Below are 12,735 nucleotides of genomic sequence, written 5' to 3' on the forward strand. Positions count from 1 at the left end.
AGCTGAAGTTTATATGCTCTTAATGAGTATCAAATGCTGAATGAAGATATCTACGGTGAGCCCTTGAATAGCTTCGGCCAACCTCTGCGAACATCAAAAGATCCCATGAATCTAGCAACTCTACATAGCACTTATTAAAAAAATTCTCCCTGCTTCTAAACTCAATGTTTTAAAATCACTAACCCAAATGTTTTGCATGTCCCAGATAATCTCGAATAACCCAGCCAGCTGACAGCTGTTACTAGGGGTGGGCAAAAAACCCAAACCGAACCGAACCAAACCAACCAAACCGAAGTTAAACCGAACCAAACCAAACCGTGCTCTTTATGTAACCCAATTGGTTCATGTTTTACTCAACCCGAACGGTTTGGTTTGGTTTGGGTTTAAACCGAACCAAACCGAACCAAACCGATAATCCAATATATATATAGTAAAAATATATATGATATATATATATGTATTAACATATTGCAAATTTTAGTTAAAGTTTCGTTTTTCATTTTTCATAATTTCCATATCCTTAAAAAAAAATATAAATACGATTCAAATAATACTATTATATATAAAATCATGTAGCATAAGTTTTTATATTCTCACTCTTATCGTTTATGAGTTGATTGTTTTTTAATAAAAGTATAAAACTGATGCCTTCATATTTTATAACCAACCCGAACTACACCGAACCAAACTAGACCATTATAATGTAAACCGAACTAAATCTAAACCAAACCAAACTGAACCGAACCGAATTAAACCCAAACCGAACCCAAACCAAAGCTACTTTGGTTTTAATTGGTTTGAGTTTTATAAAACCCAAATTACCCAAATCAAACCGAACCCAAACCGAACCCGAAACTAAACCGAAATGCCCACCCCTAGCTGTTACTGTATTTGTTTGTAGATTAAAAGCAGCATCTTAGTTGCACTTCACCAATCCATAACCTGGACGGGTCCATTTCTTGTTTCCATTTTTGTGTATATGCAATTTCCCAATTAATCAAAGTAGCCGGTTTCGCTTTTATAAGCGTACATATTAAATTGTTTTTGGCCTTTCATATGTTCCAAAGAATCAAAAAGGTTTAAGAGTGCAACTGAGATGCAATTTTACGGAATAATTTTTCCATGAAAGCTTAATTCGTGTACATTTTAAACGGTTAAATAAACAAATGAAAACATATTACATTTCTTTTCATATCATTTCATATTATTCGAGGAAAACAAAACATTCATTAAAAACATTATTCCACGTCAAAAAAGTTCTAAAATAAATAGAAGGCTAACTTCATTTCATTAAATTTGATAGATAAATATTCTTATCATTTCATCTATTCTTTTATTAGTTACCAGTTATCGTATTTTTTTGTAGGATGTTAAATTCATGCTTTATATTTGTCTCCAAATCTCAGTCTGAATAAGGTACAAACATAAATGATAAATCTATTCACACATGTAATTCTTACTCAACCTATATTAGGCTTATAATAATTGGTCCAACATCGTGGTCACTTGTGAAGAAGATCTTTTTTTTTTTTTGCCAAGAATTTGAATTTCATATAAATATGAGAAGAGTTTGTAAGATTTTACAAAATATTTAAAGCTAGATGGGATGCACTTTGGCAAAAAAGGATACAAACAAAGTGTAACCCATAACAAAAGACTTTCTAATCATTCATCAGCCAAGACAGCATAAGGTTCTTGAAACTCTTCTTGCTGTGCTGTTTCCCCAAGATTGTATCTCTGATATGGCGATCAATGAGCTTATAAAACGTTTGAGGTGTAGACGAGATTCCGTCATGCAGACGTTTGTTCCTTTCCCCCCAGATACTATAGATAGTTGCATGAGCAACAATTTTTTTAAGTATCAGTGGAGTAGTGGAATCCCTGAGAGATAACCACTCAATAAAAGATGTCCAAGTGATGAAGCATGAGTGAGTATACCCCAATCTACTCAGATTCAAAACCCAAACCTGTTTACTGATATCACAACGCATGAGCAGATGGTCACGGGTCTCCGGCGCTGAGTCACAGAGGCAACAGTTTGATGAAACTCCAAGGCCCCAGCTTGCGAGCCTCACTCTAGTTGGCATCCTATCGTTCTGTGCGATCCACATGAGGAAAGCATGTCGAGGAGTTGCCATTTTGAACCATACACTGTTTGACCAAGTGACTGCAGGAGCTCTGTTTCTAATCGCCTCCCATGTGAAGAAGATCTTGAGTTTGTAGAAAAAGTCTCCAAGAAAACTGATGCTCTCTCTCCAACACGATTAGTCTTGTGAAGAGGCAGAGATGACACAACTGACATCACCTATAGCTGAAAAATCTTTCAGACTCTGATGATGATGAGACCAATACGGCAATATTTTCTATCATTAGTAACAAGCCTCACTGTAAAAAGAATAAGAATCACAAAAATATAATATCTCCTATATATTAAAAGAAAAATACATTATCATTTAATGCTTTCATATTACATTGAACAAGTGTAAGCTTCACATCAATTTTAATTTGAATATGCTAACGTGTCAGCCTTACAAACATACTTTTTTTTAACTCCACCGCTGACAAATTAATGTGTTCACACTAATTTTTTTTTTTTTGTCATTAGAAATTCAAACGAGTTTCATCTCAAAGAGTTTATGGCCAAAACAATGCCACACTTAAAACAAATAAAATGGAAACCAATAGGCCCCAAAAGGAAACACCCAAACAGTCGGGAGAGAACCAGAACCTTGCCTTGAAACTCAAGCTAACGCAGAAGGCAGCTAAAAAGGCCAAATATATCAACAAGTAGATGCCTCTCTAATTAGTAAATCAGACAACCAACGGGGGCCACCCGCAGCGACATACGACTGAACCAGATGATCCCTGGTAACACTATCAGCAATAGCAGCGGCTGCCTGGTTGCAGGTGTCAGACACCAGAGATAAACTACTCTTTGGCACCGAGTAGATATTTTTGAAAACATCATAGCACATATAGTAGTAGGATGGGAACTCTACCGGGTTATTAAGAGCATTTGCAGCTTCCTGCGAGGAGAATTCAAAAACTATATCCTTGAGCTTGAGATCCTGGACTGCTGTTGATGCCCAAGACAAGGCCAAAAGGGAAGCATGAGCCTTTGAAACAACTCCACTAAAGGATCTTCTACTATGAAATAAAACCTTGCCCCTTGTGTTCCGAATGATCCAGCTTGCACCGCTAACAGATGAAGGAGCCGCCCAAGATGACCCGATGTTACATTTCAGGAATGAACCTTGAGGACGTAACCAAGTAATTGTGTCTCCCGGACCAATAGGTGAAGGCTTTAGGCACTCTGGAAGCAAACCCTGTAAATTCAGCCAAATAGTAGCTTCTTCTCTCGCCTTGGTGATAATCTCAAGCGCTGACGACTGTACTTGTTCAAAACATAGCTTATTTCTTGCTTTCCAAATGTGCCACAACACCCAGGGAAAAGCCAGACGAACCAAACCACCTATGGTCTGTCTCTGACACACTAATTTTTTTAAACAATTTTTTCCTGCATGTTTAACATTTGTATTAATGAACTGAAAATTTATTTGTACAACTACTGAATAATATCATTCTGAAAGAAAGAAATTACAAAATTATTAAGATTCACATCAACTAAAACGCTGGAATAAGAATGTTTTTAGAAATTGAAAGTTTCATATCTTGCCGAACTTAGTAATGGTTGAGGTTTTTGTACACAAATGCAATAAATAATTGTGATTGATTATAAATTAAAGAAATTGAGGTTAAAAAACACCAAACACAAAGTTGGACTTTTAGTTTAGCCAAATATTGCTTTTTTTACGGAATTTTCATATGAGACCAAGAATTAGAAACATAATCAGATTGCTAGAAAAAATTAGAAATTAAAAAGTTTTAAAAGAAAAAAGTTCATGAAATCGATTAAAAACATAATTCTGGTGCCGACTAAAAAGATCACATTATTTTTCATGCAACTCTAAAATTTTTCACTCTATTATATCATATTTGTATTATATTTATCAAAATTTATAAAAAAAATACACGTTATTGATTATAGACTACGTCAGTTTTGCAACATGCACAACAATATTAACACAATGTCCAACTATTTTTATTGGTATTCTTAAAATATGGTTCAATAATTATGTATGTTAAATAAGCTCAGACTATTTGTTTTACATTTGTTTAGGTTGCTTTATATTATTAGAAGAAAGTAAGTCTGTGTAAAATATCTGGATCCAAAGAACCAAACCAAAGTAGATTTGAAAATAATACTAAGCATAAACTAAAACTGATTAAGTATTCTGATGGATCTAAAAGTTTTTTTTTTGAAAGTCTGATTAATTATGCTATTACAATGATGAGAACGTTACATAGACGATTTTACAGCCGACAATTCTACCACCTTGTGAGAATACACGCCTGACTGCATCATTCCGAGCCGTCCTATGAGATCCATGTTCGATGGTACGCCTGCACCAAACTGAAGATCTCTTGTAACCTATTTCTCCATAATCTGCATAATTTGGTATTTTCTGGGGTTTGAACCCCAGACCTCCGGATGTAGAAGCATTAATGAACCCTTAGTCAAACCACTGGACCAAGGGGCTTAATGGATCTAAAAGTTTAATATCCAGATAACCAGATATGAATTTTATCTACACTAAAATATTTTGGATACAAAAATTATCTAAATCACAATTATATACTTAAATATGTTAATTATTTTAATTTTTTTATTTATTAGACATTCAAAAATATGAAAGTATCTAAAAATTATCAACAAAGTCACAAGTAAATATCTAAAAGTAACAGAATATATTCAAAATATTGAAAATGTTTATTTGTGCTCCATCCAAATATTTAAATTGAACTAATTTTTATGTAAATTGAAATATTTAGTTTTATATTATTCATATTTTTATATTTTATATTATTTTATTTTGTATTTTTAAGATTTAAGTATATTTAGATTTTTGTTAAGAAAATACATAATTAAAAATGAGTATCCGAACTCGAATCCAAACCGAACTTTCAATGATTTGAACCAAATCCAAACCAAAATTTATAAATATCCGAATAAGATTTAAATTTTTAACTCTAAATATCAAAAATCCAAATATATCAACTGAATCTAATAAATTATTTTATTCTGAGCACAACTAGGGTTACTATCTAGTTGTTATTCATCAACAAAAACAATGGAATCAATGAACCAACAAAATCTCTCTCAAAGAAATAAGATACAGGAAAAAAAAAAAGAACTGACCTTGTCCATAAAATAGATAAATAAGATAAATAAAAATAATCAATGGACATATTTATCTCTTTGAACATAATTATCTTGTTGAAATAGATAAATAAAAATAAGATAACCATAAATTTAGAAACCGCCCTAGAAAATAATTATTTATATGTTTTAACCTAACTTATATGTCTATAGTCTATATATATATTACGTTGGTAAGTTAGAAACCCCCAATTTCTCTCTCAAGAAACACAAAACGATGACTATTATCTCCGACCTTTCATGGGATTTGGTTGAGAAGATACTCTCTAGGGTTCCCATAATTTCTTTAGGAGCGGTGAGATCCACTTGCAAACGATGGAACCGTTTATCCAAAAATAGGCTTTTGTGTAAAGCAGAAGCAAGGAGGCATCAGTTTCTACGCTTTATGGTGAAGAACTATAAGCTTTGTTCAGTGAGATTCGATCTCCATGGAATCCTCGACGGAGAAGAATTCGTGGATCCATCTATTAAGGAGATCACCGTCGTTGATTCATTTAATCAGGTCAAGGTAACCCAAGTATTTCATTGCGATGGCTTATCCTTATGTGTTACCAAGGACAAAGAAGAGAACAAAACTAGCCTCGTGGTCTGGAACCCATATTTAGGACAAACCAGATGGATTCAAGCCAGAAATGACTACAACAGGTTAGACCTTTATGCACTCGGATATGACAATAATCGTAAACACAAAATCTTGAGGTTCTTGGATACTGGCTCCTCTTACAAGGTTACGCTGTACGAAATCTACGATATTAGTTCTGATTCATGGAGAGTTCTTGATATCACTCAGGAATGGGACATAATGTTGTATCATCGTGGTGTGTCTTTGAAGGGAAATACTTATTTTTTTGCAAAAAAAAAAATACTACTCGTAGATGGACCGGTAGAAATAGCCGAGCCCCATGCTATCTTACTTTCTTTTGATTTTACAAAAGAGAGATTTGGACCGCCTTTGTCTCTACCGGTTGAGCACTATGTTGGCGATACTGGGGCACTCTCTTCTCTTAGAGACGAGAAACTGGCAGTCTTGTATCAGCCCACAAGTATGTCTGACGTGCAGATTTGGGTGACGACTAAGATTGAGCCCAGTGCAGTGTCTTGGGTTCCCTTTTTAAAAATTGACGTGGAACCATTCACAGGTTTCGGATTCCAGTTTCACCATGATGGTGCCAGTTTCTTCATTGACGAGGAGAAGAAAGTCGTTGTAGTTTTTCAAATAGACGAATCTGAAATGACCTGCTATGACACAGCTTACCTCATTGGGGAGAATGGATACTTTGAAAAAGTAGGTCTTGGAGAAGCTGAGAAACCCCAATGGTCGGCTAATAACGTGGGAGAATATTGCCCACTTGTGTGCTCTTGTTCCTTTGTTCCAAGTTTAGTGCATATCAACAACGAATCTGCAGGAAGCTAGACTTAAAAACCAAAAAGGAAGGAAACAAAGAAGATCGTCACTAACTATGATGACAATTACTTATTTGTTTTTTCATCTCTTCCATTTGTTTTTGTTTTATTTTTCATTTTTAAATCTCTTTTGGACAAAACTATTGGTAATTTCTATTATTTAGTTAAACAAGTTTTAGATGATCAGAAATTTTATCGTCGGATTTGCTCTCTATCCTTCACCGGGTAAATGAAACGATATAGTAGCCAGCCTCTCTGTACGTAGCTTTACTTACGATTTTTTTGGTATCTTTACTTAAGATTATATTCAAACAATAATTCACGCAAAGTAGTATAATGTATTCTCCCAACAACCATGTAGTAAGTATGTGGTACCCTTAAATTGTGGAAAGTCGGAAGTAAAGCAAGCATCAAAATATTATCGCCACTCCAAATCTAATAGTGGAAACTTTGACAGAGTAGCATAATAGAGTCCCCGCTGATCTGTCATCTTTACTGACAGAACTGCATCCAGGACGTTCAAGAAGAATGTGATTATAACAGGTCAGCCATATGAATGAGAATGATCAGAGTATCATTGCATGAAACTGCTAATGGATCCCAGACCTTAATAGGAAAAGCTAGCAAGACCTTAAGTAGATATAGGAATTAATAACAAATTTACAGCATTAGTTGTTTATTAACAAAGTATGAAATTGTACCATCCACATGATTGCCAAGAAAAGAGAGCAGTTTATCAATGGAACTTTCCCATCTTTTCAACCTATAGAACACAAAAAAACTTGTAAAAAGAGAAGACAACAGAGAGTTGGCGACCACATAACTTAAAGTTTCCTTAAGTGTTGTATTTTCATTCAGCAAAAGATGCTTAGAAGAGAAAATATAGACCCTTACGAAAGTAAAAAGGACTAACCTTGGAGTGTTTTCTAACAAGATAATGTTCAATGAAAGTATGCCGCAAACTAACAAGTAGAGATGTCAAATGGGCTTAATGACCATGGATTAACCAAGACCAAATTCATATGGTCTGATCATATTAGATCCAAGAATTAAAGTTGTTCAATTGGACTGAACCCCATTTAACTCCAAATTAGATGAGGTAAAACCATTTGGACATGGGTTTTCAATAAACCTATCAATATAATGTTTCTAAGTTGAGAAAAAAAATTAGAAAATAAAAATCAGAAAATAAAAAACAATGTTTTCCCGTCAAATTTGTAAAATCATGTTTTTTTTGCAAAAAATCGCAAAATTATTTTTTTCCGCCAAAACCACAATATCGTGTTTCCCGTCATAACCGCAACATCGCGTTTTCCGCCATAACCGCAAAATTACGTTTTTATGCCAAAACCCTAAAATTACGTTTTTTCTGCCAAACCCGCAAAATTATGTTTTCCCACCAAAGGCGTAAAATTGTGTTTTCCCGCCAAAACCGTACAATCGCGCTTTTCCCGCCAAAACCGTAAAATCATGTTTTCTCACCAAAACAGCAAAATCACGTTTTCTCGCCAAATTTGCAAAATAATGTTTCTCCGCCAAAACTGTAAAATAACATTTTTCCGCCAAAACCGCAAATCACATTTTCCGGCCAAAACCATAGAGTCATGTTTTCCCGTAAAAACTACAAAATCATGTTTTCCCGTCAAAACCGTAAAAATCACGTTTTCTGCCAAAACTGCAAAATCGCGTTTTTCCGCTAAAAACTGCAAAGTCAGGTTTATTTATGAACCTAATTAAGCTTGGGCGCTCGGGTTCGGATCAGGTTTTTTAGATTTTGGTTCTATTTTGTAACACCTCCTAGGTCTCATTCTAATAAATTTATGAGTATAAATCAGATTCTGATATAACACTTCGGTTTCAGATCAGTATATATCCGAAGTAACCATATATCTTTCGGATTCGGATTATATCGGATCGGTTCGGATATATCCAAAGTAAAATCTAAAAATTTAAAGTAAAACATAAGAAATATATACTTCTTTGTATATAATGGAGTATTTAAAGTATTTATTTAAATTTTAAATACTTATTGTTAGATATCATATCCAAATAAATACATATTTATGTTTCAAATATTTATATTGTATAATAATTTGGACATTCAGATTGGTTTCTTTGGATATTTTTCAGATCTTTGGGTTTTTGGGTTATCCTCTCGGGTTCAATTAATAACACTTCGGGTTCATATATGTTTTGTAACACCATATAAGATCCATTTGGGTTTTTTTTACATTTCAGGCAAGATATAGATCGGGTTTTTCGGTTCGGATTCGCTTCAGATTACGGATTTTATGCCCAGCCCTAAACCTAATCTATACTTTTTATAAATTTAGTATGTTAAACTTGATTTTTAATTGGACCCTGCAGAAAACCCATTTGGAATGGTTCCATTTTGGGTGTGGACAGAGTGCAATTTGCAATTTGCAATTTAGCAAATAATGTCTAATAAACTGATTTGTTCATTTGGAAATGTCCATTTGGACATGGACAGTCCATTTGACAACAAGTGAAACACTCTGATTGACGATGTTATAAACAACTGTGATGTTATATAGAAAAACTTAGTGGCTAAATATCCATGATTTAAATGTGATTCAACTTTCTTACAAATTTATTTAATTGATATATCTTAGAGATTACAAATCAAGTGTGTTTGTACTAACTAAGCAGACCTATTTATATTCAGTCGAGAAAATTAACATCCTCGATGTCAGTGATATTCAACCCACCACATTGCCAAACTGGAGGAATCGATGATGATATTTCTCCCATATATACAATGCTAACGCGATCGTAATGATCTGTAAATTCATACAATCCAGGTATTACACAATAACTTGGACAACACTGAAAAAAACTTGGACAACTCTGCAATCAAGAGAATATACACAGCAAATTGATTGGGAGACTATCGCTACGAGGAAGGCTTACGCCTCTGGTTTAGCACAAGAGCTTCATAGTGAAATGTTATTGTGTTCTTGATTCGAAATTGATAAAATATGTTTTGGCTTTTTTTAATTTAAAATTGCAATTCCGACTAGTACTCTACTATATAACTTCATCAAAAACATCTACTATCACTAACTTCAAACGGAAATTTTCATTTTCCTTTGTTTGCCACTCAAAGTATACCTCCTAAGTTGCACCATTCGTTTCTAATCATTTAATTTAATGGCTTATATGTCCCCTCTCACATCTGCTTAACACCACTTTTTTTTCCTGAGAAAAGATATTGGGATCATCTTCGATATTCCCGTATCTTCTATGATATTCTCGTATGTACTTTTGTATAGTTTCCTTTTCTCTGTACTGCCATAACTAGGGCAATAGGTTAAAGGTGTGTACATATATATAGGCCGATTGGCTGAGGAATAAGAAACAGACTTCTGCATATTTTGTCAAAAGAAGTCAATGAATTAATCTTTTGTACCCATGCCAGCATTTGTCATAGCAGCTCTGTTTCTCTATATAAATTTTTCTATACTTTTATATACTCACCTTTTTTATCTCACAGACATCGTTATGGGGAAAAACATCTGCCTCTTGCTTCACTCTCCTTTTTTCTCTAATCCCTCACTAATATATCATAACCAAAAGTTAATACCGAAACATATCTATTAAGTTGTGGAAACATAAAATATTGTCTAGCTTACTTTGTACATTCATCGGCAAAAATTTCAAAAGAGTAAGTAGAGGCAGCAGTAGCTCTCACAATGAGCTTGTGAGGAACATGTGAGAATATATATCAATGCAGGTAAGTGATCAACTTGTTTTTTTTTTTTTTTGAAAAAAGAATGCTGCCCGTTTTCCAGGTAAAAAAATTGTTTTCGTTGTTTCTCTCTGCTCTGCCTATATTCATGAGCAAAGAACCAAGTTCTAGTTTTGACTTGTCCGACTCTGCGTGATCCCCCGATGTAGTGTACATGAAGATAATCAAAGGTGCCTTGGATGAGGCTGCACCAGTGCTGGTCCGAGTGCATTTGGCGCCTAAAGTGAATTGAAAAATGCTGCCCCATGATCATATTAATAAAGTAAAATTCTTATCGGCCATTAAAATCAAACTTATAATAAATTTTATACGGCTTTAGAATTTTTTTTAAAATTATAAAATTTTACAAAAGAAATAGTGAAAAAGCAAGAGAAAACATGTATAAGAAAAGTCAAAACTGTAGAGATTAATAATAAAGGTAATTTAATGGCCGTAGCCAATTGAAAAAAAAAATAAGAATGCAGTTTTGTCCTGAGAAAAATGAATTGTCAAGTTATCAATGTCTCAATACTAAGAGTAATCAAAATTTTTAAATTAAAATTTATTTAATTATGGATTTGTGATATATTATGTACTCCAAAAAAGATAATTACTTGTTAGAAAAAGAAATAAGAATTGATGGTCGAATCTGTTAGATATCAGATAATAAAAAAAAATACCAGGTTCAAAATCTTTTAAATTGGTCAAAGGGAAAAAAACTAAGAAGCTGGAATTTCGAACTTGCCATCTGCAGCACACATTTACAAGCACACAACTACCTTAGAGCATTTCCAACCTAACTGCATATTTTATTCTATTTTGCTGTAAATTATGCTGTTGGGTTGGAAATGCTCTTACCAAAGGAATTTACAAGCCCCGGGGCTGGCACTGGACTGTACCAATCGAGAATTACAGAACCAATCAAACTTTTTACTTTCTCAAAAAGATTTTTGATGGTAGAATCTCAGATTTGAGGTTTCCTTCGAGATTCATGAACCACATCAGAACAATTACAACTTAGACCCACAAAAAAAATCAGACAATTAAGAGAGAAAAACTTTCCCCTGAGGATTAAAGGCGGTGTGGGATCATTCATATAAAGATCAAAAAAACTCAGAAGAAACCAAGCAGACTCAAAGCTACACTCTTTAGGAAAATCTGAATACTAACAGACTACATATCTTGAAACATTAATACATGATAATCTATATTACTAAAACACAAGGTTATTTTTTTAGGTTACCTTGATTTTTGAATGAGTTATTCTTGGGTTCATTCCCTAGGGTGAATCTCTAGGTTCTCGATTTCATTATTTCAAATTCGATATTTTTTAAAAAAGGAAACAAAATATTGTCAAGTTATATTATGTTTTTAAAATAAAAAGGTTAAAAAAAAAGTAGTTACAAAAAAAGAATCTTTTTAAAAAATATTGTTAACGTCGCCAGCAAAACACTAAACTCTAAATCCTAATCCCTAAATCTGAAACCCTAAACCCTTGGATAAACCCTAAACCCTTGGATAAACCATAAACCTTTGGATAAATCATAAATTGTAAATCAAAAACACTAAACATTAAAATCCTAAACCTTTGAGTGTTTTAGTGTTTAGTGTTTTTGATTTAGAGTTTATGATTTATCCAAGTGTCTAGAGTTTACCCAAGGGTTTAGGGTTTCAGATTTAGGGTTTAAGGATTAGGATTTAGGGTTTAGTTTTTTTCTGACGATGTTAAAAATATTTTTTTGTAATTACTACTATTTTTATTTTTTATTTTTTATCTTTTTATTTTAAAAACATAATATAACTTGACAATATTTTGTTTTCTTTTTTAAAAGGTAACTCCATAATTAGGTTGTTGGGGTCGGTGCGCTGCAGCGCTGTGAGCCTGGGGCCCATGGACGGGTAGTCCCACGGGGCGGGTTGTCACATAAAAAGTCGACTTTTTATGTGACAACCCGCCCCGTGGGACTACCCGCCCATGGGCCCCAGGCTCACAGCGCTGCAGCGCACCGACCCCAACCCCTCTATTATGAGTTCTCACTAACTCCATAATTAGGTTGTTGGTGGGCCTCGAACCCAGGACCTCACCTTTTAACAGCATTCCCACAGGACAAACTGTCACTAATTGATGGTTAGTGAACCTAGAGGTTCACCCTAGGAAGTGAACCCAAGAATAAGTCTTTTTGAATGTATTTACAACTTACAAGTGTGCCATTAGCATTTAATTTAGTTTGTTACTAATTGCAGTTTTATCATCAATTTTGGATTATGGTGGGCCACACTTTATGTATAGAATTGTTAGTTT

The 12,735-nt window shown here is 33.9% G+C and overlaps 1 protein-coding gene across 1 annotated transcript; it reads left to right on the forward strand.

The window, feature by feature from the left end:
• The first annotated feature begins 1,232 nt into the window (after positions 1–1,232).
• LOC106389253 (putative F-box protein At3g20030) lies at positions 1,233–8,685 on the forward strand. The gene has a single exon (XM_013829461.3). The coding sequence runs from the start codon at positions 5,499–5,501 to the stop codon at positions 6,693–6,695; it is 1,197 nt and encodes a 398-aa protein (XP_013684915.2). The 5' UTR covers positions 1,233–5,498; the 3' UTR covers positions 6,696–8,685.
• Positions 8,686–12,735: the final 4,050 nt, after the last annotated feature.

The sequence above is a fragment of the Brassica napus genome, chromosome A3 (assembly GCF_020379485.1).
Source record: "Brassica napus cultivar Da-Ae chromosome A3, Da-Ae, whole genome shotgun sequence".
In the NCBI taxonomy this organism is placed as follows: Eukaryota; Viridiplantae; Streptophyta; class Magnoliopsida; order Brassicales; family Brassicaceae; genus Brassica; species Brassica napus.